Raw genomic sequence first — 26,444 nt, forward strand, 5'->3', positions numbered from 1 at the left:
TGGGTTATCTCACACACACAAACACACACACACACACACACACACAGAGGGATCTTCTGCTTTTCGAGTTAGCTTTATTCCACTTCACTTTCACTAAAGACCTATGTTAGCTAACCAAAATAAATCCAAAGAGGATTTTCACTTTTAAGGAAAAAGGCAAAAAGTGCAAGTGGTGATCAGCGTTCTGTAATGAGTCGTTACAAAGGCAGCTCGCACTCTGACCAGCAGCCAGGGCGGCACCGCCAAGTTCCTTCCCTGGGAGCCATACTCAGCATCAGGCCGCCATAGCCCTGAACTGGTCTGTGAGCCTCTGTGCTTGATGTCGATTTATTTTGTGCCTCCGTTAGCAAGATGTGTCCTAAGGTAATTGCTTCTTCGCTTTACACCGTCTCAGCTTAGGAAAGGTTTCATAGGAACGCTCTACTTTTGGGTAGAAGGGGAAACCTGCATGTGGTAGAGTCAGCAGGATTTGACCATGGATTAGATTTGCCTCATTAGAGAACGACAAGAGACAAGGATGACTCCAAAGTTTTTGGCTGAACGACCGGAAGATGGAGTTGCCGTTCCCTGAAATGAGGAAGGTGGTGGGAGAAGCAGGTTTAAGTCATGGGCACCAGGCCACAGTCCATTGTCCTCCCTGCCCTGATACTTTTCATCAGGCCAGTGGTGTTTCTTTGTTGACTGGCCTCCCTGTGGCCTGAGTCAGAGACCATGTGTCTGGAATCCGTAGATGTGAGCAGTCAGCTGGCTTGTGGTTCTCATTTCAGGCCCTGTTGATGCTGTTGTGACAGGACAGTTCTCTTCTGGCCTCAGGGTCTTACTGAAGCTGTGAAGAGGTTGTTTCTCACACCAGGACTATTACTAGAGCCCACGTAATAGGATTGCTCACGGCTGTTCTCTGAGGACAGTGAAAGCAATTGTCTTGCCTTTAAATCGAGCACTTATTTTTCCTGTGTTTGCAAGTTGAATGTCTGCCTTGGTCAGATGTCCAGCCCTCTCTGGGCCTCTGTGCTCCCGTCTGTAAGGGAAGGGTTGGATGGACTGCTCTTCAGGGGCTCCTCCGTCTCTGACATGCCCCTCATCCTACACTGTACACATGGCCTCGGGCGTGTCCGGGCCAAACTTCCACCTTCTCTGTGATCCAGGAATCATAGTCTATTCAGCTGGTCTCTAATGTTCATCTTGTGTGAAGGATGAGCGTGTAAACGGGGCCCTGTGCCTTGGGAGTCCCTCCTGGATGGTGGGCTCCTCTGAGCTCCTATAGTAAAATGATACAGGACTCAGCAACGCAGATTCGCCCCCAGCCCCGAGCATGAGGGTCTGTTGCTGGAGGCCTGATGATCTCCTGTTCCGGCTGCAGGGTTTTGTCTGGGAGGCTGGCTGAGTGCTGCAGCGTGCCACCTCCAACCCCTTTGCCTATTACTTGTTGAATGGTTTCTGTCTTAGGTCAAAGTGCCAAGAACAGCTGTTCTCAAACTGTGATCCCTGGACCAGCAGCACCTGCATTGCCTGGGAACTTGTTAGAAACACAACTTGTCTGACTTGCTGAATTGGAACTTTGGGGGTGAAGCCCAGCAGTGTGTTTTAACAAGTCCTCCAGGCGATGGGCTGCAGGCTAAGTTTTGGGAACCAGTGCCCCGGAAGCTAAGCCTGAGTTGGAGGGTCAGGTGCATGTAATCTGTTGGGCGTGTGCTCTCAGGAGAAAGGCAGCGAGGGAAGCAGGGCAGGAAGCAGGGGAAGGTCTCAGCAGGGATGTGGAGGGTCAGGAGGCTCCCACAGGGAGATGAGCGTGGGAACTGACCTAGAGCTGCTCCCACCTTTAAGCTAGGAGAGGGCTTTTCTTTCTTGTGTCAGTCATTGGCTGTGGGTGGCCCATCCTGGGGTGGGGCGGGCAGTGTGCCATCTCCTGGCTGAGTTTTGCGAAGGAGAGTTCTCTGGAGAAGGGTGCAGCTGTGAGCCTTTAACAGCCAACGTGGATAGCAGCTGGGATGGGTGCGCCCAGTCAGGGTCATGTGTGGGGGACACCTGCATCTTCCACATCAGTTCTCATGGTTCCTTCTATACTTGCCCAGCTCCCAGTGGGATAATAAAAATAGACAATCATCTCGAAGCCTGCTCATGGCCATCACTTCTGGTGCACGGGATGTCCTGGTGAGGCAGGCCAAGCAGGGATCACTTACACGTGAGGGGACAGACCCCAGAGGGGGAGACTGGGAAGAAGTTCCATATAAGCCCACAGACAGCCCCTCCCGTCACGACACCCACAGCTCACGTTGCAAGAGCACCATGTTAACCCATCACTGGCTTCAAGCTGGATAATGCCCTGCTGTCTCAGTCAGACAGGAGGTGTCCCTGAGCTTTCTTGGCGCCCAGATCTGGCACTGGGGATGTGGAAAGATGAGATGGCTCCCTGCTCTGAAGCCAAAGGCCCGCTGAGGCTGTATGTACTTGAGTGCTTAACTGTGGCCCTCAGAGGAGGGCCGGGAGCAGGTGGAGGTGCTGTCGACAGGGCAGGAGGGCCTTGGGCTTGGAGAGGCCGTGTTTGATGCCAAGACTTGATGGTGAACTAGTAACACTGGCCGAGGAATAGCTGTGATTAGCCTGCCTTGTTCTGTGTGGATCTCTGCAGCCTGGACACAGACACAGCCCCACCAAAGCATCAATGTGTGACAGCTCTGTGTCAAGGCCTGTAGTCAATTCCAGGGATACAGCTACTGATGTAGGGTGTACCCCCATCAGGTTTTCGGGTTTTGCCGGAGAATGGACAGTAGGTGGCAGCAGATCTTCATCAATCTTCAGGACCCCAGAGACTCTGGTTGGCCCTGTTGTGTGATTTCAGCCAGCAGACACTCACCAGGCCCCTACCAACGATGATGACGACACGCTCAGGTGGGAGAGAGATGAATGAGATCCAATCCCTCCTGAGTCCTCCCCACGCCCGGGCTCCAGATCACTAGCCGAGGCCTGTTTGCATCCTGAGAGGGAGTGAATGATGCCACCTGGGGCCTGGCAGAGGCTGAGCAGGGGATGTGGCATTTGTGGTTTATTGACTGTTCCCCATATCCGAGCATCGAGAGTCTGACAACATCTGCGCTGCATGGGACGAGTAATGGGTAGAATTTCCATTTTAATTCGTCTCTGCACGTTATTTGGACTTCATGTCAGACTACGGAGGTTCGAAATTAGCTGAGTCTTGAAACATACACAGCACACAGTTGCCTTCCCGTGTGCCAGAAACCCCGCGTGAACATGTGGCCTGCCTGGGGCTCCTGTGCTGGTCCAGCTTCCCCTTCACACCTGCCATCAGTGCCCTGTGCCTAGCTGGTTCTCCTTCCCACCTCTTACCCACATTCAGCCTACATGTGTGTCCCCGGTCCACAGTGGAATGCCTTCTCTCTCCTCCGAATGCCGGCCTCTCCCTAGCACGTCCAGGAGTTTAAACAGGAGAAACGGCTCCAGCGCACGTTACAGGCCACTCGGAGCCCTCCAGGAGCAGGGTTGATGCTCTCACCCCTGCGCTTTAATTATAGCTGCTACCTACCTTCAGTTCAAGGGTTTCTGAGTCTTTGATCCAATGCATCCCCCAGGGGAAAGAGACTTCTCATGAGTCAGATTTCCTCTGAGATCAAGAAAGTGTGGCTAGAGAGGCAAGAGAGTGTCCACACCTCTCCTTGGAAGGGTGAATGATCTCATTTTGGACATTAGGATGGCGGCTCTGAGATCTTCCTCTGCACACACCTGGGCCTTGCCAGCTCTGCCCGAGGCCCCAGTCCATGGCACGCAAGCTGGGAAGATGTTCCCTGCGGGGGAAGCCGCTGCTGCTAGATGGAAAGAAGCTGTTGAGGCTCAGGGATAACTTTTGGGAAGTGAGTGTCAGAGAGCAGGGGAGGCGTATGGAGACTCTTATTTCCTGGGTGCTTTTTTCCCCTCACTCCAAGATGCTTACTTGGTCTGTGAGCTAGCTTCCAGCAGACCCTAGCTACCAGAACCCCAAAGAGAGGCCCATCTGGAGATTAGCAACAGGGTCAGGATGAGAGTGAAGCAAGTGAGGTATCGCAGGGGCAAAATTTAAGGGGGCACTCACTCTTACGGTGTTTCAACTGCAGTGTAGGCACCTCCATGAACCTTGAGACTGAGTGCCTCCTTAAATTTTGCATCCTAGGTACCTTGTTATGTTTCACCCTAATTCTAGCCTGGTCCGAAGTCTGGCTGCTTCTCTTCTGCTTCTCAGTATCATGGGTAATCCTCAGTAGAGCATAATGATTTGATAATTCATCTTTACTTCCATGAACTCTTTGAGGATTGGAGTGGGTCTTATTTCTTCGTTGTTGTTTTTCCTGGCAATCTATATGGAGCAAATGAGAGAATGTACATAGTAAGGAGAATAAAAGGGAAAACCACGCTGATCTGTTTGGGACAGTGTCATGAAACTTAAGTTGATAATCTTTAATAGAATTGGAACCGTCCAAACTTTATCTTCAAGTTCACTTGTCAGCATTCATTCATTCACTCATTTATTTTTCATTCATATATTCATTTAACCAATTAATCATCCATCCAACCAACCAACCAAGCAACACAACCCCTCACAACTGTGATGTCCGGTATTGAAGTCATCTTGAATGTTGCCTTCTTTAGGAAGCCTTTCTGATCTCTTCCCTGCTCCTATACCTGGACGTGATCCCCTTCTCATACCTCTCACAGCACATGTCACACTGGAGACCTGACAGGCTACCATGTTTCTCCTCCTGGGTTGTCAGCCACCTGAGTATGGGGGTAAGTCGTTTGTGACCCTGCCTCCCTCAATTTTGATCAGAATTGTCCCAAGCTTATTGGATGGAGCTGAATTATTGGCATGGCCTTGTGGGAGGGGGAGGTGAAATGTGAAGTCTTCCCCTTCATTCAAGGGACACACAGGAGAGTGGGACTAGTGATTTAGCAAACAGGAAAGTCACCTGAAAATAGGAGACAGATCTGTCCCAGAGCCAGATGGATGGTGCCCATTGAGGTGCCATAGGATCTTAGAGGGGGCGTTGCTGTTCCTGGGCTGGGCCTTGAAGTCTGAGCGGGGTTGGAATAGACCAGTTGGGGGCCAGCCAAGGGCCTCACTGCTGTGCCTGACATACTCATCACTCTTCTGCACCTTCCTCCAAGCCTGAGATTTTTTTGGGGTGGGGGGAAAGTTTGCTCATGTCCCCAGGGATCTCACTCCTAAAGACTAAAGCAGCTCCCTTGCTCTCCCTCAGCCTTTTTTTTTTTTTTTTTTTTTTGGATAATGTGCACTTATGGTGGCTCATGGAGAAAGAGGCTAATCTCGTAGCTTTCCTAAGGATTGGGAAAGGGCACTGATTTAGGGAAAAGATGGGCATCCCTGTTCTCACCCCAAGTATAACCCTGATAGGCTGGCTACCTTGGGGCCTGGGTGGAGCGAGCTGAAGTCTTTCCCCTGCCAAATCCTGTTGCGTCCTCCTAGAGTGGACCTTCCCTCGTGACTCCTCAGCTGGTTTTCCTTAACAGTGGCCATGACTCACTTGGGCTGGTGCCTCCACCTTGATGCTGAGTTCTGTCAGGGGCATTTGGGGCAGAATTCTTCAAATCACAAAGATGACCCGCCGGGGCAGTTTCCTGTGTGTGCGCCTCATTCCAGAAAATTCTACTTTGTTTTCTCTGCTCATTGCACAAGAAGTTACTAAAACCATGGGATTCCTTCCATTTCCTGTAGGGGCCGGTTTCGTGGCCATGGGTCCCTCAGAAGTAGAGCCTCTTCCCGATAGAGTAAACAGTTTTTGATCTCTATGTAAATACCTGTCATTTAATTTTGTTCAGTTCAACAATGCATTTATGGAGTTCCTCTTGCTTCTTCGAATAGTGCTGGGGAGAGATGCTGAAGATGTGGCTCTTGCCCCAAAGAGGCCAAGACCTCCATACACATAAAATCATGATTAAAAAAAAAAAAGAAGAGAAAGTGACAAGCGGACAGGGCAGGTGCCATGGAGCTGGAGTCTAGATTGTTTGAAGGGTAATTAAGCTGTTGATATTTACTGAATACTCATTCTGTTGCAAGAGCATTCGATATATTACCTCGTTTAATTCTGACAGCAACACTAGGAGGCTTATCAGCTCCGTTTTACAGATGGGAAAACTGAGGCACAGAATTACCAACCAGCCTGAGTTCACGCAGGCAGTCTGGCTCTAGGGACCTCAGTCTTAACCCCTATCCTCAAGCCCCTGTCTGAGGAAGAAGGACTCATGGGGAGCTGACATGGGCGAGGACTTAGAGGGTTGGTCTGGTGATTCAGGGAGTGGACGCATGCCAAGCTGAAGGGCCAGTGTGAGCAAGTGTGAAGAGGCAGGTGAGGTGGTGTAGCTGGAACCCAGGGCATGTGTGGGGACCAGGAGGAGAGGAGACTGGAGGACTGGACAGTGCTTGAGCGCCAAGCTAAAGAGCAGTAGAGAGGAACAGAAAGGTTTCTCGAATTTTTGGTTAGGTGGTGGTTGTTTTTTTTAACTGGTTAGAGCTGTGCTTTAAGGGAGACTAGTCCAGGAGCGCTGCAGGAATGACAAGGGTGACCAGTAGCAGGAATCTCACCTAGAAGGTGGGGTGGGCCCTGACCCGAAGAGCAGGGGATCTGGGAGGAGAATCTTTGAGACTTGGTGTCCAGGGAGGTTGTGGGCCTGGAGGGCCGGGAGACTGGGCATGTGGATGTCAGGAGAGGGGACCTGACTGGGGGAGGCACTGGGTCAGGAAGCAGATGAAGAGGCTGTTCCTGGAGATGTCCAGTGGAGCTGTTGTTTCCACAGTCAGGAGTGGGGCAGAAACGCAGATCCTGGGCAATGTTGCATGAGAGGTTGGGAGGGGGCATCTGGGAGGGGCTGGCACGGGGCTGAGAGTTGAAGTCCTTGGAGGGGTGGACATGGCCAAAGGGGCAGGATAAAGGTGCCAAGGTCAGAATCCTGCAACGGGAGAGCCACATGTTTGACGTGGTAAGGAAGAGGGGTGGTCAGAGCAGAGGAGGACTTGGGAGGTGAGGGAGGAGAGGGTCTCCAGGAAGCAGGAGGTGTGGGCAGCTTCGGAACCTTAGTGGGGAGATTGGGAAGGTCACTAGGTCTGGTGACAGAGTGGCTTTGGAGAGAGCACTTTCAGTAGGGACTTGGGGGCAGAAGGCCACCTGCAGCAGGGTGAGGACACGCACGAGAGCATGCAGCTTTTTAAAAGGAGTTAGAGGGCTTCCCTGATGGCGCAGTCGTTAAGAATCCGCCTGCCAATGCAGGGGACATGGGTTCGAGCCCTGGTCCGGGAAGATCCCACATGCCGTGGAGCAGCTAAGCCCTTGTGCCACAACTACTGAAGCCTGCGCGCCTGGAGCCCATGCTCCGGAACAAGGGAAGCCACCGCAGCGAGAATCACGCTCACCGCAATGAAGAGTGGCCCCCGCTCGCCGCAACCAGAGGAAGCCCGTGTGCAGCAACAAAGACCCAATGCCGCCAAAAATAAATAAATCTATAAAAGAAAAAAATAAAAGAAGTTAGAGGGGTTGAGAAGCATAGGGACAGGATGGCAGCTCAAGAGGGTAGAGGGTTAGGGCACAGGGTCTTTCTTTCCAGGATGGGAGAGATAGGAGCACATTTGTAAGCCAAGGGCTGGGCGGCAGGAGCAGAGGGGAGAAACTGATCATTCATAGAGACTCTGAGGGGACAGGAAGTGTGGGCCTGGGCGGGCCCGGGAGTGGGCAGCGGCCACAGTAGCCAGATTCATCTTCTGCCAAACTCCACAATGATAATTGATGTCCGTAATGACCGGCCCGGGGCATTACAAGTTCCCAGAGTACCTTTTAAATCCTCAGTGAAAGAGCCAGTTCTGCTCAGCAGAGTTTCTGAGTTATTTGAAATGTATTCCAATTAAGCAAGTCTTTGTTAAGTTACTGAGGACAGCCGTTTGGGAAACATTGCATTTTATTGTATTCTGAGACTTTGCAAGGTGGCTCTCCATCTTTAATATATTTAGTAACCCAGCATGGTGAGGCCGAAAGGGCCCGAGATTTAGAATTGGACAGATCTGTCCCTTACTGACAGGGTGACCTTGGGCACAGTGTGTGTGTGTTTTAAAAAAAATCTTTACAACTTACTTTCTTCATCTAAAAAATGGGATGACATACCTACTTTTATGTTTATGTTATCTTTGTGTTACGAAGAGTAAATGAAATAATGTATGTAAAACATTTGGCCCACAGTAGCTACTTTAATAAATACTTGCTTTCTTTGCTACTGTTTAGTTAGCCCAAGCACCCTGTTTCTTGAATGGATGGACGTGTTTCTGAATAAATGAACATTTTGTAAGAAAGGGATGGGAAGTGAGATTAGAGGCAGATTATACAAGATGGTGATGGTTAAAGAGAAAAGTTGAGCCCCATTGTGTGGGCTACAGCCGAGGGCAGTGAGGAGTGTGGGCTGGGTTCCCTGACTCAGGCACGGAGCAGGCCCTCCTCCGCAGGGCATGTGCGCTGAGGGCCCAGGTGAGGCAGGGGCCACTTGGATGTGCGCTCCCGCCTTTCTTTTTCTTCAGAAGTTCTCCGGAAGCCAGGCCTGGACGGCGGGCTGGCACAGTGAGCTGCCCTTGCCCGGGCCCGCACGGCTGTGGTCCACGCTCTCACGGCTTCTACTCCAGGCCTGGGGCTTCATTAGATTCCTTGATGGGGTGTAGCGAAAGGGGAAGTCCATGATGGAGGATGGTGTTCCTATAATTGATGATGACGCTTCCTTTGCTCCCAGTGTCACTTTGTTTGGCCTTCTCCCTTCTTCTTTTGAATGAGGAAAAAAAAAAAAAAAATTGAGCAAACTAAAAAAGTCAGTGACAGAAGCCAAACCAAGTACCCGTCTGGGGACTGGAGGCTCTTTTGCAAGGCTTAGAGCTGCCTCGTTTTTCTTATTCACCTTCTCATGGAGCAATGACACATTGAGTGTTCATGTTCCAGAAGCTACTATCCAGAGAGCAGATGAACTTATAAGGGCATTTCAACAAGTGTCTAGGAGCCAGTGCCAGGAACTGCCGAGGAAATCCAGCCACACGCCTCTACAACTCAGAGCCTCTTCACCCCCCACCCTACACGGTGTATTAAAAGAAGAAGAGAGAAGTTGAAAGTATCCATGTTAGATAAAACCCAAAAACGGACCTGGCCCATTAAAGGCATTATGAATGACTTATCATTCTTCTTTTTCAAGAAAATAACTCCAAAATAGTACACTTATCAGACACAGGAATCTGGGAGAGCTTAAACAAGGATCCTGGTTTTAAAAAGGGTTGTCCAACCAATAAACCCCGCATGGATTTTGTAGGAGGCTGTTACTGTTCTTAGGAGTTAGGCTGACGTAGTATCTGCACCTTGCTTTCAGATGTTATATTTTTTTTCCAGCAAAAAAAAAAAATGTGTGTGTTTGTGTGTATTTGGAGAGAGAGAGAAGGAGAAGTAGAGAGGGAAAGCAAATAAGGCAATATATTAACAATTTGTCACTGGAAGTGAGGGGTATGTCAGTGTTATGGTCTCAATCCTTTCCATTTTCCTGTAGATTTAACACTTTTCAAAATAGAAAGGGCAAGTATGTATGGAACAAATAGGAAAAATGAAGAGTCAATAGGATCTATTTTTTGTCTCTCAGAAAAGATCATGAAGAATGTAATAGGGTCATAGTGGGTCACTATGGAATGGTGGCATCCGGGTGAGGTGACGGTACAGACACAAGGCTAGCCCAGGAGACACCGAGGAATCACCCCAACACAGCCCCTTCCTTGTTGTATATGGGCATCCTCGAGCCCTTTGACCTCCAAGGAACCAGTGGCTGTGACAGAAACAAGAGCTCATATATGTTTTCCAGTGGCACAGAAAGCAGCTTCGTTTGGTGTCATCCTGGTGGGCACTGCGAAGCCCATTCCTACCCTCCCTCACCAGATCCATCCTCCCCCACCCACGCTGTTGGACCTGGAATGCGCACGCCCACAGCCTGGCCGCATCTTCCCGCTCCATACCTTCCGGATGTTTTCTCGAAACTCACAGTTGCTTGATTACACCCACATCGTGAAGCTCAGTGTGACATTTCCAACAGGAGACTGCCCGACGTGGGTCCAGCTGCTACACATGGTTTTTCTATTTGTCCTGGAAAAAGCTCTAGATACCTTTGGTCAAAGCTCTTCCGGTTGACCGTGCTCCTTGGGACCATTGCTCGCCCACACGGTCCAGCAGGGGCTGCAGTCTGCAAGTCCCTGCACGTCCACCCTGCCAGGGATAGGTAACCTTGGCAGAAGGGAGTGGCCTGGAGAAGCAAGGACTCCAGGGGGGGTTTTGGAGGGCGTGTGCTTTCAGTCTCCTGCCTGTGTTATTTGCATTTAGATCCCTAGAAACCAAGGGAGTTAGAGCCTTGCCAAAGGGCTTCATTCCACTTCTGCAGAAGTTCCACTATTAAGGAGAAAAGAGAATGTGCTGCTTTGATTTTTCTTTTTTTTTTCCTCCTTGCAAACTCACATGGAATATTGTTACCTCTTAAGGATCTGGGAAGGAATACTTGCCCTGTGCTAAAATTCTCAGTGTTCAGGTCCTGACTTCTTCGTGAGGTGGGTCCTGCGCTCCCCTGCTTTAGGGCTCATGGAAAGTTCCAGCACAGATTCCCCACCTTTGAGCAGCTGTGCTTATCCACATCCCAGCTCCCACTGAATACCCGCCCTGCTAGGCTCTCCACCTGAGAAACCCTCATTAGAGGCAGGGGTGGTAACCCCAGAGGGGTGGGGAGGAAAGGCTTCCACACTCTGGTTGGTACCCGGGGACCCTCGCACCTCATTTCAAGTGCAGACACTACCTGGAGAGGCACAGGGAGGCCACCTAGCTGGCCCAGGGACACATCTAATTTTAGCCCAGGGTGTGTGTGTCCTGACGGGGGCCTGCTCACCCATGGAAATTCCACAGCTCTCCGGTTTTATGTGTGTGAGTGGTGTAATGCTCAAAGTTTGCAAAGCTCAGTTGGGTTTAAAGCAACATTTCTTTCTCTTTTTTCTAAGAAATGCCCAGAAAACAATCAGTCCTCTGTGTTTTTGGTGTAAGTCAAAATTTCCTAGAGATTCCTTTTTTGTGTGTGTGATGGGGCAGCATGGGGTGGAAGAAAGGGGAGCTCCGTGAGCCAGTCTTGGCTGGACCTTTCTCTGTACGAACTTGGACAAGACAGTTACAGGGTGTCTGGGGTGGAGGAGACTTTGGGACATCTCTTGGTGGGTCGCTGGGAACTCATGGACCAGCCAAATAAAAAAGAAAACAAAAGAACAAACTCCTTGGGTTCAGGTTCAGATCCAAGCGTTGTGAGCCTGAAACTTACACAGTTTGGGTGCCTCTTGAAGACAAAGAATATAAACTTACCTCGTTTTTGTAAATTTGACAAAAATAGAAGACCATGCCAACATGTGCTAGGGCCTCTTGGAAGGGCCTGTGCAAGGGAGGGTCCCTGAAGCTTAAGCCCCATTAACTTCATGGTAAATCAGACACTCTTCAGGTTGTTATTATTTTTCTGGCTAAGTAAGAACATTAAAACAATTTTGTAAAATTTAAATATAGATGTAATCTTGAAAGAAAAGTCCAACCTTTGAAATAAATAAATTAAGCCTCATGGAAGATTCACAGTATTGTATGGTCCCCATTTGGCCATGGATCTGTGTGCCACGGACTGGTTTGTGTTGGACGATTTTCGATTTTCTGAGCCTCAGTGTCTTCAGTTTTGAAAATAAGTCTAAATAGTCCCTTTGCTACCCCACACACAGGCTTTTTGTGAGAAATTAAAAACTGTGCTTTCAAAGTGCTTGGTAAAGTAGAAATAAACACCCAGATAAACAATTCCTATTGTAAGGACAAAACTTAGAACCCTTAGAATGTCACAGAGGAGACAGTGGAAACCCAGGGAAGGTGAAGATTCATCCATGTCTGCTTGGGGAAAGACAGGAGCTCCAGAAAAAAAGTTAAGTGTAGGCCTCCGCACCCTTTCTAAAAGTAAACGAACCCCAGTTGCTTTGTCTTCAAATCGGTATGAAGTTAACCTCGGACCCAGACAGTATTGTTTCAGGCTTGCTGCTTATGGCTCTTTTATTAATGCTTATGCAGGGGAACGTTTTGTGAGTTTAAAATGAAAATATTTCTTCCCAGAAGTTGTTTTATGCCACCCTTTGTCATATTTTCCCAAACAGAACCTGAGTGGGTTTAATGTTTAATGGGACTTGGAAAAAGTCGGCCTCTCTTGTTGGGACAGCTCCTTCCCTGGATGCGTTGTGCTTTACTAAGACAGTAAAGAGCAGTCATGGTGCCAAAAAGCAGTTTCTCCTAGCGGCTAAGTAAACATCTTCGCACAGCTTTCCAATCCGCGATGGAAACCAGCGGCAACTCTTACGGAATGTCTTTCAGGCGCACGTTAGAACCTTCCCTTTTATAACTCCAAGTGTGACTTTAGACTTCCTGGGACCGGGCCAAGGTTGTAGAGGCAATCCTTTCCATCCTGCACTGTCACATGAGCCTCAGGGAGGGCGGGGCCGGGGGAATCTTTGTCTCCGAGGGAACCATCCTATTAGGCCCTCACTCCCCTGCCGGGAGGCCTAATCAGAGGCAGCCTTAGTGATCCCACCTGCTGGGTGTGCAGTCTGGGGCTCACACCAGGAGGGGGCGGGGCTCACGGCGTGGGCCCGTTACCACATCATGTCTCTCGCTCCGTCCCTGGTCACTGGGCTCATCCTGCATCTCACGATGGCTGGGCTTGGCTGAGCTACGCAGCCAAGTGCTGGTGGGCAGAGCAGAGGAGGCAAGACCAAGAGGGAGGAAGGTCGTGGGCTGGCAACATTGTGCTTGGTGAGTGGTTACTCGGTGGATCTGTCCGCGTCCCAGAGGTGTACTCCATAGAGACCACTTGTCCTTCAAGAGGGTATTTTGCTTTTCCTGGAGCCACCTTTTCACCCCCTGTTGAGCAGTGCCTGCCTCTCAGCACCAGTTGCCACGTGGAGCTGAGCTCAGCCACACCCGGGAAACTGCAGGCTGAGAGAAGGGCAGAGCGATAGGAGCTGGAGGAGCCTCCAGTCCTGCCAGTGTGTATCCCTTACGGGAGGAGCGACCAGCCAGTCCCAGTGCATTCTGGGTCTTAAGGAAACACAGTCAGTGGCTCCAACGTCCAGCATGGGATAGATTAAAATGAGCTAAGGTGAGAGTCTGGAGCCTGACATTCTATTTCTGCTTTGCCCACGACCCAGGGTTTCTTGGTAGAAGCTCTGCCTTCCATTCCCACCCCTGACAGACTAGACAGTGTGGGTTAGCCCTTCCATCCCTTCCAGAGGGATGAGCCTTATCTAGGTGAACCCTGAGTACTCCTCAGCTTCCAGAGGGAGCATCCATTAAACACCAGATGTATACCAAGGCCTCGTGCCAAACTTCAATAACATGAAGGAAGGGCACAGCTGGTACAGTTTTGTTTTGCCACTTGTGTGCCCATGCAGGAACCCTCCCAGTCTGATAACTTGGTGACCGGGGTAAATTTCTTCTCTGTTCCTGAAATGTGCCAGAATCCAGCCCAACTCAGGGAAGGAGAAATGTTGGACTTGGTTTTGGATCTTGCTCTGGCTGCGCACACTTCTGGCCAAGGATGTTTTCCAAAGCCTGTGGGGAGGGGTGCCTACGGAAAGAGAGTTAAGCCGATAAATCATCACCCTCAAAGAACAATGGTTCAGGGGGCGAGAGTACAATGTGTGTTCTCTCCAGCTCGACAGGCTGAGCCGATTGCTTTTCCAGGAGGATGCAGGGCCATCAGGGACCCCTCCCCTCCCAGTCCGTTCTCACCGGATGATCCCTATCTTCGTCCAACCTTTGTCCAACCCGGATGAGAGAGTCTTGGCTGTGCAACCCAATCCCCAATTAAAGTTTTTTGCTGGTTTCAGGAAGATCATTTATTTGGGCTGCATTGCTGAGGCAGATTGCCTTCACAGTACTCCAAGCAGAGCACTTTCTCACAGGAAGTCTCAGACTAGGCAGTTCCAGTCAGGTTTTCCACATCCTTAAGAGAAAGGAGAGAGGAAAACAAAAAGATTCCTTTTATATGTTGACGGTCAACAGCTGGAGAACTGGCAAGTGCCGGGTATAAAACTGAGATCTGTGCCCATGATGACTTCTTGATAACCCAGCCCTTAATGAGACCTCATGTTCTTTGACGGCTTAATTTTAAAAATGCCTGTGGATGTGACAGCCCAGGGAGGTGGAGCGCTTCCCGCGGCTGGGACTCGGATCGCCTCGGGCTGAGCACTGGGCGGTGGAGACACTGAAGGAGCCCCCTTCCTCCCTCCAGAGCGCAGTTTCCTCATCTGTAAAACCAAAGGTTATGGCAGGTGACTCCTGAGCGCCTTCCAGGTCTAACTCACCATGAATCTGTACCTCATCTTCATCTGGGGGAGCTTGGCTGAGCCTCTGCAGGAAGCCAAAGGGCAGGAAAGTTGAAATCTTTTCTTCTCTGGAGAATTTTTTTAAAACTTCTTTTTACATTAGTTTGCCGTCAGGGATCCACCTCACTAAGGCTTACCCCTCCCGAAGTTCAGTCTTTGATAAGAGCCTTTAATCACAAGGGTTGTGCAGAGTCACTGTTGGGAAGGCAGGGAAGGAACACGACACAGCACAGCCGTTCCTCCTAGGGCGCCTCCTCGGTGCCTGCCAAGCGCACAGATGGCCAAACAGCGCCTGCGGGTAGGCATGCGGTGGGCCCGAAGAGCTGAAACCCAAAATCACTGGAGGTGATGGCCGTTGCAGCTTCACAAAGATGATCCTGGTCAAAGGGAAGTTGAGACGTGAGGCAATCAGTCTATTGCCAGATGATGCCAGTCTTCTCTGGCACGAGCTGGACCTGCGGCTCATCTGTCCAGTTTCGGTATGTCCATTGACAACTGCACAGCCCTCTGCTTCATTACCATCGAACCTTCTTGTTTATTCCCAAAGGATGTGCTTTTTGAAGCAGGGTAGTAGAAAGAGTGGGGAACCTGGGTCAGGAAACCTGGACTCTGGCCCTGGGGTTGTCAGTTTCACTTGTCTCATTATACTGCCTCTAGCATATCTCTGGTATAGTTCTGAATCTCGTGAGATAATGGACATCCTCATCAGGCTACTGTCTCCAGTGGGGAAGCTTCCAAAGCTTCAGTTTTAGGATGCTCTGTAGGCTTCAAATATGTACATACCAAGTAAAGCAAAACCCTTCCCTTCCCTTCCCTTGAGCTTGCTAAGTTTTTATTTTTTTTAATTTATATGAGTATTTTTATCAAATACTTTTTCTTCATCTATTGAGATTGTTTTACATATCTTCCGTCTTTTGGAGTACTTCTAGGTTTTCTAGGGAATTATTAGATTTTCTAATGTCAAAATATGCTTGCATACCTACTTGGTCAACATTTTTTTAAACTCACGGCTGATGAAGTGGTCTTTTATTTATTTATTTATTTATTTTTTGTGGCCTTTTATTTTAGTTCATAGTTTTGCACTTACGTTTACAAGTGTTAGGTTTTTGGAATCAAGGTTATACTTGCGTCATTAATCATCATCATCTCAGCTAACACATAGTAATTACTCTGTCGGATACTATTCTCGGCATTTGATATATTAACTTGTTGAATTCTCACCACAGACGTTTGAGGTAGGACTATTATTAACCATTTTACAGAGGTTCATGATGGCTAAATTTTCATGTTGAATCGCTCCTTTTGTTATTCTGCAACAAGTAGGTTTATCACTAAAAATGCTTTTCATCGGAGAGTTTATTTTTATCCGATAGCATTTAGCTACATTTGCATTTAAATGGTTGGCATACAAGTGATATATTTTTCCCCCATGCGTTATTGTTTTCCTTTGTGTCATGTGAAACAGCATATTGCTAATTTAAAAAATCAATCTGAGTGTGTCTGTCTTTTAACTGGCAAGTTTAATTTATTCACCTTTATTATAGTTACTGATATACTTGAATTCATTTGTCCTGTTATATTTTACACGTTGATCTTGCCATACTTTTCCTTTCTTTTTTTTTTAAAGATTTTTTTTGATGTGGACCATTTTTAAAGTCTTTATTGAATTTGTTACAATATTGCTTCTGTTTTATGTCTTTTGGTTTTTTGGCTGTGAGCCATGTGGGATCTTGGCTCCCCGACCAGGAATCGAGCTTGTACCCCCTGCATTGGAAGGCGAAGTTTTAACCACTGGACCGCCAGGGAAGTCCCTTCCTTTCTTTTTCAACTTAACCATTTTAAAGTGAACAATCCAGTGGCATTTAGTGCATTCACAAATTTGTGTAACCACCACCTCTACCTAGTTCTAAGACATTTTCTTCTCTTCAAAGTAAAATCTCTTCCTATTAAGCAGTTTCTCCCCATTCCTCCCACTCCCAATCCCTGGAAACCACCAGTCCACAATATTTCACGTAAATGGAATCATATGTGACCTTTTGTCTCTGGCTTCTTTCACTTAACATAATATGTTTTTTGGTTTTGTTTTTTATAAATTTATTTATTTCATTTTATTTTTGGCTGCATTGGGTCTTCGTTGCTGCACGTGGGCTTTTCTCTAGTTGCGGTGAGCAGGGGCTACTCTTCGTTGCGGTGCGCGGGCTTCTCGTTGCAGTGGCTTCTGTTGTTGCAGAGCACGGGCTGTAGGCACACAGGCTTCAGTAGTTGTGGCACGTGGGCTCAGTAGTTGTGGCGCATGGGCTTAGTTGCTCTGCGGCATGTGGGATCTTCCCGGACCAGGGCTCGAACCCGTGTCCCCTGCAGTGACAGGCAGATTCTTAACCAGTGTGCCACCAGGGAAGCCCTAACATAATGTTTTTGAGATTTATCCATGTTGTAGCATGTATCAGTACTTCAGTCTTTTTTATGGTGGATTGGTATTTCAATGTGTGATGTATAACATTTTGTTTATCCACTCATCCATTGGTGGACATTTGTGGTGTTTCCACCTTTTGGCTATTGAGAATAGTGCTGTTATGAAGGTGTGTCCCTTCATGTTTTCAGTTCTTTTGGCTATATACCTAGGAGTGGAATTGCAGGGTCATATGTTAATTCTATGTTTAACTTTTTGAGGAACCGCCAAACTGTTTTTCACAGTGGCACTTTCTTGTGAATTAACTGATACGTGTTCTTTTTTCTTCTGCTTTCTGATTTGGAAGTTATATACTATCTTTTTACTCTTTTAATGGTTACTCTTAAATTTTGATCATAATTGACTTAAAGTTTTAAGTTTAATCACTATCTCTACCCCCTCAAAAAATGCAAAGATTTTAGAAAGCTTTAATTCTGATCATTCCCCCTTCCCAGGTTCCCTGTTTATTGTTGTCTAGTATTATCCCTTTGTTTTTAACTTCCCCCAGATTAGTTGCTGTTGTTATTATTTTTATTGTCAGCTCTTCTTTAGGTTTATCTAAATGTTCACAGATTTCTTTTCTGCCGTTGCTTGCTGCATCCTGCTCTTTCTTTCTGGGTTCAGTTTTCTTCTCCTGAAGTAAGTCCCTTAGTCGTGCATTCAGTGAAGGTCTGTGATGGTAAACTTTTTTAGTCTTTGTCTGAAAATGTTTTCATTTTATCCTTACCTTTAATATTTTGAATACTAAAGATGTCTTTTGTTAAAGTAATTGTTGTTTATGGATAATCTATCTACCTTTTCTCTAAGATTTTTCTCATTGTCTTTGGTATTCTGGTAGTTTTAAGATGACATATCTAGGTGTGCATTTACTTTCATGTGTATCATTTGAGACTTATTATGTTTCTCTGAGGATTCATGTCTGGTGGGTTCTTAGCAATTATCTTTTCAATAATCTCCTTTCTCACATTCTCTTTATTCTTTCCTTCTGGAACTCCTTTTAGATGTATATTGGACTTAAAATTTTTTCCCTCCATGTCTCTTATTTGTTCTTTCATGTATTTCGTCTCTCTTCTGATGGAGTTGCATTCTTCACTGTATCTAATCTCCTTTTTTAAGTTTACCGGAAGTTTCCCCCAACTTTAAAAAAGTTCTAACCCATAGAAAAGTTGAAAGCATCGTACGTGAAACCTACCTTCTGCAATTCTAAGATTTTTTTTGCACTTGTTTTCTCTCTCTTTCTTTCTCTCTCCTCTTTTTCCCTCACCCACATTTTTGATGACTGATTGAAAGTAAAATTCAGATATCATGGCATTTCACCCCTAAATATTTCCGCTTGATCTCCTAAGGACAAGAACATAACCACAGCACCATTATCACATCCAAGAAATCTCACATTGACTCAATGACACCTGCTAACATAAAGCCCACAATCAAATCTCTCCCAAATGGCTCCAAAGCGCTCTTTGAGACTTTAGTTTTCCAACCCAGGATCCATTTAAGGTTCACTCATATTTGGTTGCAATGTCTCTCTAGTCTCTTTTTTACTCTCAAACAATTTCCCTCCTTTTTCAGTTTTTCATGATGGATGTAGGCTTGGTGTCTCATAGAATGACCACATTCTAGATATATCTGTTTCATTATTGGGTTTATGTCAGACAGTTTTTGGCGAGGACAATACATATGCGATGTGATGTACTTCCCAGTACATCACATCAGGGGCACGGTAACGTCAGTTTGTTTTATTTTTGGTGATGCTAAGTTGGGTCAGTCCGTTAGGGTTTTGCCAATCTCTCCGTTATTGGAATTAATAAGGAACCTGTAACTCTCAGACCATATGAATATCCTGTGAAACCTTTTAGCCCATGGTTTGAACATCCATTGGCGATCTTTTCCCATATTAGGAATTTATAAAATCGCGATTTTCTAACTTTTCTCGTTTTATCATTCCTTTTCCGTTTATTAGTTGACAGTCTTTTACAGAGAAGAGCTTTCTGTTATCTATCCCTGCCCTCCTTCCTCCTCTAGTAGCAGACTCGTGGATTTAAAAAATATGTATTTGATATGCTATTTTCCGTCACCATCATTATATGCCCCAGAGTTTTCTTATTTCCGTGACTGTATTTGCTTTTCAGAGTTGCCCATTCTTTTCTCAGAGTGTCTGTTTCTTTTCGCCTGATTTCCATTCCTTTCTTAAAAAGTTCCCCTACTCTCTCTAATTACAGCCTCTTTTAGATTGCTGTTCTATTATCTCAAGTTCTTAGGAATCCTACTTACTGTGTCAGTTGGCTTTCACTTACGGTGGATCGTTTTCTCACATACTTAACAGTTTTTTGTTTTGAGCATATTTTCAGTGGGACTAAAAAAAAAAAACAACTCTCCCTCCCCTGGGGAATCTTGTGTGACCTGCTCTGTAGAAGTGCCCCTCCAGATGATTTTACGTGGCTTGAGTTAAGGTGTGCTGGCATATCACTGGCTCGGGAAAATTTTATGTAAATTTCTTATGTTCTGGTTTCTTGTGCTGTATGCGTGAGGTCAATTCACACTGGCTTCAGTGTTTCCATCAAATAGAATATATAGTAAGTGATCAATATCTTTCTTCTCATGGAATATCTTTCTTTTGTAATCATAGCTAATTTAGCCAAGTATCCAGTACCAAAGACAGAGGAAGGAGCATCTCCTTGTCTGATTTTAATGCTGAGAGCTGGTGAACTATTCTGAGTGTTGGGTATGTAAGCAGTTGAGCATCTTCAAGAATAACGGGACCCAGGCACGTCAGTCCTCTCAGAGCCCCTGCACCTGGTCATGTTCCACAGCGAGTGGTCTTGCTCAGGCTTTCCCCAAGGTACACATGAGGCACCTGATACCCACAGAGGTAGGTGACTTGCCCAAGGTCACTCAAGAGTCGGGGGGATCAGAGGCAAGAACTCTGGTCTCTGAGTGGCTCTTTCTACCTACCCGAAACCCAGTTATCCAGGGATTGAGTCCTGGCCCTACGTAGCCCCCGACAACTGCGATGCCCTGGCCCTTGCCCCTCCCTTGGGGGCACGAAGAGGAGCTTGGCTGGGAGGTGGAGACCTCAGACCCAGAAGGCAAGCGCGTGTTTACAGCCTGGCTCCCGAGGATTTATTAGATGCGTACTTTGACACATGCCTCCAGGTTATATGCACAATCACATTTTTAAAAAGTGTTTTGAATCCTTGATTTATCTTTTTGTCATTGTTTTTCATAATAGTTTTCACTCAAAGGCAAGAACATGCTTTTAAACTGACCTTTTAAACTTTGTAATGCTTATGCCACAAAGGGACACATAAAAGGAACAATAGGGCATTCCCTAAGTGTGAGCATTACTGAAGTCTCCTCTGGTGAAGAGATCTATGGGAAACGGCACAAAGCATCTGAGCTGGGCTCTCGCAGCTGATGGATGGCCTCAGGGTGGACGTCTCATGACCGGGAAGAGGCCCAGCTGTACCCTACACAGCAGGAACATCATCCCCGCCCTCTCCTCACTGCTCGTGGCCATCCGCGTGCCCCTGCGGCTTTGCCCTTGGGAGCCAAGGGGACAACTTGGGAGGTTTGGACTTTGTCTCCTGGTCCACAGGAAGCCATGGAGGGTTCTGGGTAGGGAAAGGAAGCATAAAGTAGAAAAAAGAGCAACACAGAGCATTTGGAGCCAGGGGCCTGGGTTTGAGCCCTGGCTCCGGCGCTTCTAAGCTGTGTGACCCGTGTGAGTCACCTAGCTTGTGTGAGGGTCACTCTGGTATTGGCACCCATGTATGGAGCAGTGGCTAGGTGCTGGGCACGCAGGATACAGAGGCAGTCAAGGGAACCTCACAGTCCTTTGATCCTCCGTGATTGTTTCTCTTACTGTGTGTATGTTTCCCATGGCTGCTACAACAAATTACCACAGTTTAGTGACTTAAAACAACATGAATGTATTATCTCACTGTTCTGGAAGACTGAAGTCTGAAATCAGTTCCACTGGGCTGCAGTCAGGGTGTTGGCAGGGCCCGTCCTTTAACAACTGGAATCTGTTTCCTTACCTTTTTCAGCTTCTAGTGACCACCCGCATTTCTTGGCTTGAGGCCCCTTCTTCTGTCCTCAAAGTGCATCACTTCAACCTCCGTTTCCATCGTCATCCTACCTCTCTTCTTCTGTGTCAGATCTCCTTCTGCCTCCCTCCTATAGGGACACTTGTGATTAGGTCGCCCCCACCCGGATAATCCAGGCTACTTTCTTCCACTTCAAGATCTTTAACTTAATCCCATTTGCAAAGTTCTTTTTGCCATATAAGGTACCATTTTCCATTTCCAGGGATTAGGATGCAGGTATCTTTGGGGACCATTATCCAGCCTACCACAGCATGTCATAGTGCAATTTATGTCTGTTTATTGTACGCAACTGGGTCTCCCTGGGGCAGGGAGACAGCCCTGCTGGACAGCTGCCCCATGTTTGCTAAGTGAGTGAAGAAATGAATGAATGCATGCTTTGCATTTGAGAGGAAGGTAACATTCCAACGGGGCTGGAGAGGATGAGTGTGAGCTTGCCAAGCGATATTCTAGGTGGAGTGAACAGCTTGTGAAACGGTGTGGAGGCGTGGGCTGAGAAGTTAGCGTGGAGGACATGCAGGTGGAGTGGGAGAGTGCAGAGGGAGGTGATGCTGGGGTGGGTGGTAGGTAGCTAGGCCACAGGCAGCACGGAGGACACACTAATGGGCTTGGGTTTTGTCTTATGGTTGCTGCCGTTATCTTCGGAGTCATTGCTTAGGTTCCGATCCCTGTGCTGCCACTTATATGCTGTGTAACTCTGGGGAAATTACTGGACCTCTCTGAGACTCAGTGCCCTGACTACTTCCTAAGGCTCTTTTGAGGAGCAGATGACTTTTGATGCTTGCAAAGCACTTAACACAGTGCCTGCAACAGTCAAAGGAATCAGAAAGTATTTGCCGCTATAATTGCCATCATTTTTTATAAATAGGATGTCTCTTGTTGATGACGATGTTGGGGAACCTTTGAAGAATTTCAGCCAGGCCGTGGCATGGTCAGATTTGCTTTCTAGAAAGATGCCTTTGACACTCGTGTGAAGATGTGGGGACCAGCACGGGGTGGGGCATCACACGGGGGGTCAGGAAACCAGTTAGGGGGCTGTGAGAATGATCTGGGTGAGGGACAAAGAGGCAGAGAGCAGAGATGGGTCCGAGAGAGATGTTGTTGCCATCAGGGTGTTCCAGAGATGTCTTTTCTGCTGATGTTCCCAGCTCAGAATGGTGCAAGGTGGCTTTTAGAGACCATCTAGCACCTGCGCCTCAGTCCTTGCTTTTCAGACACCTTGCCTTAGTCTCTGGGTGAAATAGTGACACAGGGGATAGAAGGGATGGGACTCAGGTCCTCAGCTTTAGTGGCAGTGAGATCGGGGGTGGGGCGAGGTGTGGCTGGCTGGTGGAGGCTTCTGATGAAAGCACACTCCTTATTGCTGGGTCCTGGGGAGGGGGGCACAGTGTCTGTGTGCCCCCCCCTCCCCTCTACATCCTCCTGCTGCCCCTCCGTGCCTTAGCTCCCCTTTCCAGCTTGTTCTCTCACCATTCCCGGCAAGAACACTTGCAGAATCCTGGTAGCCTAGGGGCGTAGGAATTTTGTGGCTCTGAGTTGAGGAAAATGAGCTCAGCTGCGTGGGGGAGGATGAGGGGCTGCCTGGGAGGCGGGTGGAGGAGCTCTGTGTTCCAGCGCCAGAGGAAGAAACCCGGAGTCTAGAGCAGGACGTGCTCAGGGATTCGGTACTGCGCGTCCTCCGTGGTCTTCCACTCACGCCCCTTCATACATCTTCAGGAGGAAGCCAATTCAATAGAACCTACCGTGGCAAGATTATGATTGTTACTTCAATCATATCTTAGCCTGCAAGGATGTTGGAGGAAAATATATTTCAATGCCACGTTCAAAAGAGCTGTCATTTTTAACATTGTAAATGGATTTTTCAAGGGGGTGATGTAATGTTGTTATTTTCAATACATGCTTTTTAAAAAATGATTTGACTTCAGTTCAGATCGATGCATGCTGGAGGGAAAAAAGATCCAAAGAGAGCTGAAATACAGGTGGGCCATTTAAAGAAAGCTCTGTGTGCACATCTCTGAATTTACAAGTCAGGATCACAGTATGTATTCTTTGGTGCATTCTTGAGGTTTCTGATAAATGGCTGCTGATAGCTTTACAAGAAAGCTGGGAGAAAGGAGACAAACAAAAAAATGAGATAAGAAAATCTGTGCAGTGATTGCAGGAACGTGATGTGTGTGTGTGCGCGCACGTGCACGGGTGAATGTGTTTCCCAGCAGTATTACAGTGGCATCAGCAAATTAGCTTGCATTCGGTTCTCGGGAAGTGTCAAACTACAGGGTCCATCGACCTATATTCTCCTATGGGGCATTGACATTTCCTTTTTTTATTTCTAGGAGTAATCAGTTGCCAGCATCCAATAAGGTCGACGGTGAGCTCGCTGTGCTGCAGCTTGGTGGGTACCACTGGGGCCTCTGTGCTGTGCCCATCAGGGCCCAGGGGGTGTTCATTTGGTCTGCCTGGGAGGTAATGGGTGGTAGCGCTCTCTGCTGGCCTGGGGGTGGGTCTCCTTTCTTCCCACCTGACCTCAGGAAGGAGGGGCTGGCCCGGTGAGTAGAGCAGGCTTCTCTCTTTTTTGGTTGATGTCCAAATCCGTCTTCCACTGCCTATCTCTCCCGAGGAAGTCCTTATAAGAAGTCTGGACATTTCTACATCCACACTGGGAGAGAGGGGGCAGAAAAGCCTTTTCTGCATTTGCAGGTTCTTTTAGGGTTACTCAGAACCTATAGAAGTCTCGAGAAGACAGTGCTCAGTCAAAATACTAGTCTATCTCTGCCTGGAGAAGCCTATCCTTTAAACATCTTCCCCACGTATCACTGAGGTGTAAAACACAAATCGTGAGGCGCACCAGTGCACAAACCTTCAGTGTTCGGCTCAGTGCCCTTTCCCGTGTGTGTACATCTGTGTACCTCCTCTGCAAGATATAGATAAGCACATGTCCATCCCCTCTTTCGTTTTGAAGCCATCTTTTTTTTTTTTTCTCTCTCTTTCTGGAATTCTCTACTCCCCAAAGACTGATGTGTTTGCAGGACTTGGCAAAAGCCAAGAATAGAATAAAGGAGGACAACCAAGGACCAAACATGAAAGGACAAGGCTTGAGTGCCACTGACCTTTGCTCTCCTCCTGGAAGCCAGCAATTTACCTGTTGGACCATTTTGGCGTACAGGAGCTGAGAGCTGCTCACACCCTTTTCGTCTCCTTTTAAGCACCCCCTTTAATATGAAGGAGGAAAGCAGCTCGCCCTTTAGAAGTGACTTGTGTGAGACATGCTGGCAGTTTGCTTTGATGAAGTTGAAAGGCAGGGGCAGGCCTCCGAATGATGGAGGCAGGGGTTTGTTCATTCTGCTTAGTTCTTCTCAGAGGTAAGAGGAGTTCCTCAGAGGTTTGGTTTTTTTTTGTTTTATTTTTGGCTGCGTTGGCTCTTCGTTGCTGCGCACAGGCTTTCTCTAGTTGCGGCGAGCGGGGGGCTACTCTTTGTTGCAGTGTGCGGGCTTCTCATTGCGGTGGCTTCTCTTGTTGCGGAGAAGCCACGGGCTCTAGGCGCGCGGGCTTCAGTAGTTGTGGCGCACGGACTCAGTAGTTATGGCTCACAGGCTCTAGAGTGCAGGCTCAGTAGTTGTGGCTCACGGGCTTAGTTGCTCCATGGCATGTGGGATCTTCCTGGACCAGGGCTTGAACCCATGTCCCCTGCATTGGCTGCACCACCAGGGAAGCCCCCTCAGAGTTTTAATCATCAGAAATGGCTGGTGGGATCATTTGGCCCACCCAGGAAGGGGCAGATTTCACTGGGCACACGGCTGTGCAGAATGAAGGCCGGAGCCGGGAAGGGCTGGCATCTGAAGCCTTTCTGTGAAGCGCTTTAAGATTTTCTAATGAAAGCCACTCCTGTTTGGACATAAAGTTCCCGGCCTTGGGACCCCAGAGGGCTTCTATTGGGAGGAAGGCTTTTAGCGATTCTCTCAGAACCAAGCTGTTTGAAGTGTGTGTGCCTTTTCCGGAGGGAAGCCAACCCCTCTTTGCTGGTGGCTCAGCTGATGATTTAGAGAAGAAGACGGAGATAAAAGATAAGAGGGCGTGCAACCCAGTCACCCAGAGAAAGGCGAAGAGTAGTTTGGGATGGGGGGTCAGAAACAAGGAATAGCATTCCCTTCCCCATCCCAACTCATCTTTCTTTGGTTCAAGTCAGCAAACTTTGGTTAGCATTACATGCCTGGGCACATACAGGGCTGTCAAAGGCACTTTTCATCGCTGTGATGAAAAGTGGCCTTGCCTTCTTGGAGGGTGGGGCTGGGTGAGACGAAGGAATAGAGGTGACCCCTGATAGCAACACACAAAGTGGATGACCAGCAGCTCCTCACTGCTTCAGGAGGTGAGTAGGCCAAGACTGTGGTGGGTTCCAGAAGTTTCCATAGTGAGGTGGCATTTAGACTGGGCTTGACGGATGAGCAAGGTCTTGTCAAGCAGAGATGTGAGGCGAACGATGTTTGAGGCCATCTCTGGATGTGCGTGGAGGATGGATTTTAGGGGCAGGAGTCTGCACGTTTGGGAGACTGGTGAGGGTCTCTTGGAATAGTTCCAGAGAAGAGGTGCCTGGGGCCCTGTTCTATCTGGGGAAATCCTATGGGTATTTCAAGACCCTGATCAAATATTTACTTCTTGTGGGAAGCTTCCCTGACCGTTTAAGGCAGAATTATTTGCCTCTTCCCCTCTGCTCTTATAACCTTTGCACCCGTCTCCATTTTAGCACTAACGTCTTGTTCTTCGGCAGTGAGCTCCTTGAAGGCAGGGGTGGTGTTTTCACCATCTCTGGACCTCCTCCGACCCACATAACCAGTGGCACGTCATGCGTGCTCAGTAAAGTGCTTGATGAACAAATAGAAAAATGACAACACATTCCTGTAACAGTGGGGAGAGAAGGGGGGCAGCGTATCGTATGAGGATTCTGGAGGCGGTATATATAATCTGGAGGCTGGAGCAGCGTGGCGTGTGGGAGAGGGTTGAGGTTTTGGCCTGGGTCCCTGGTGGAGGGTTGGGGAGATGGAGTCTTATCAAAATGGAAGCCTGGAAGGCTTCTGTGCTGAGAACCCTGAGTCCGGGGCATTGGGGCACTTCCAGGAGAAGATGTCTTGCAGTTAGTGTGAAGTACTGGGTGGGAACTTGGAAAAAGAGATATACGGGCCTCTATTAAGTACTACCAAGTATATGTATATGTTTTCCTCCAAAGGGTAAATAAAATGGTATGGGAAACAAAATCCCTTGCTTCTTTTCAACCAGGCATTTACACCAGGGCCTTAAAAATAGCATTTTCAAGCCACTGGCGTTTGCAGCTGGTTTTATCTGATTGGCCAACATGTCATGCTGGAGTGCTTTGTTTTCCTTTGCACGGCCATCCCGCCACATCTGGACCTGCCTCATGGTCCTGAACCGGCTCCCTGCACAGGCGCCAGCTGCC

At 48.0% G+C, this 26,444-nt stretch overlaps 1 protein-coding gene across 2 annotated transcripts in view; it reads left to right on the plus strand.

Annotated features, from left to right (window-relative positions):
* Positions 1–26,444, plus strand: part of MINDY4 (MINDY lysine 48 deubiquitinase 4) — a 113,891-nt gene that overhangs the window by 31,192 nt on the left and 56,255 nt on the right. For both annotated transcript variants that reach the window (XM_065884474.1, XM_065884476.1), the window contains exon 6: positions 23,329–23,387. In XM_065884474.1, the coding sequence (XP_065740546.1) occupies positions 23,329–23,387 (59 nt within the window). The remainder of the gene's footprint in view (positions 1–23,328; positions 23,388–26,444) is intronic.

This window comes from Phocoena phocoena, chromosome 9 (genome assembly GCF_963924675.1).
Source record: "Phocoena phocoena chromosome 9, mPhoPho1.1, whole genome shotgun sequence".
NCBI lineage: Eukaryota > Metazoa > Chordata > Mammalia > Artiodactyla > Phocoenidae > Phocoena > Phocoena phocoena.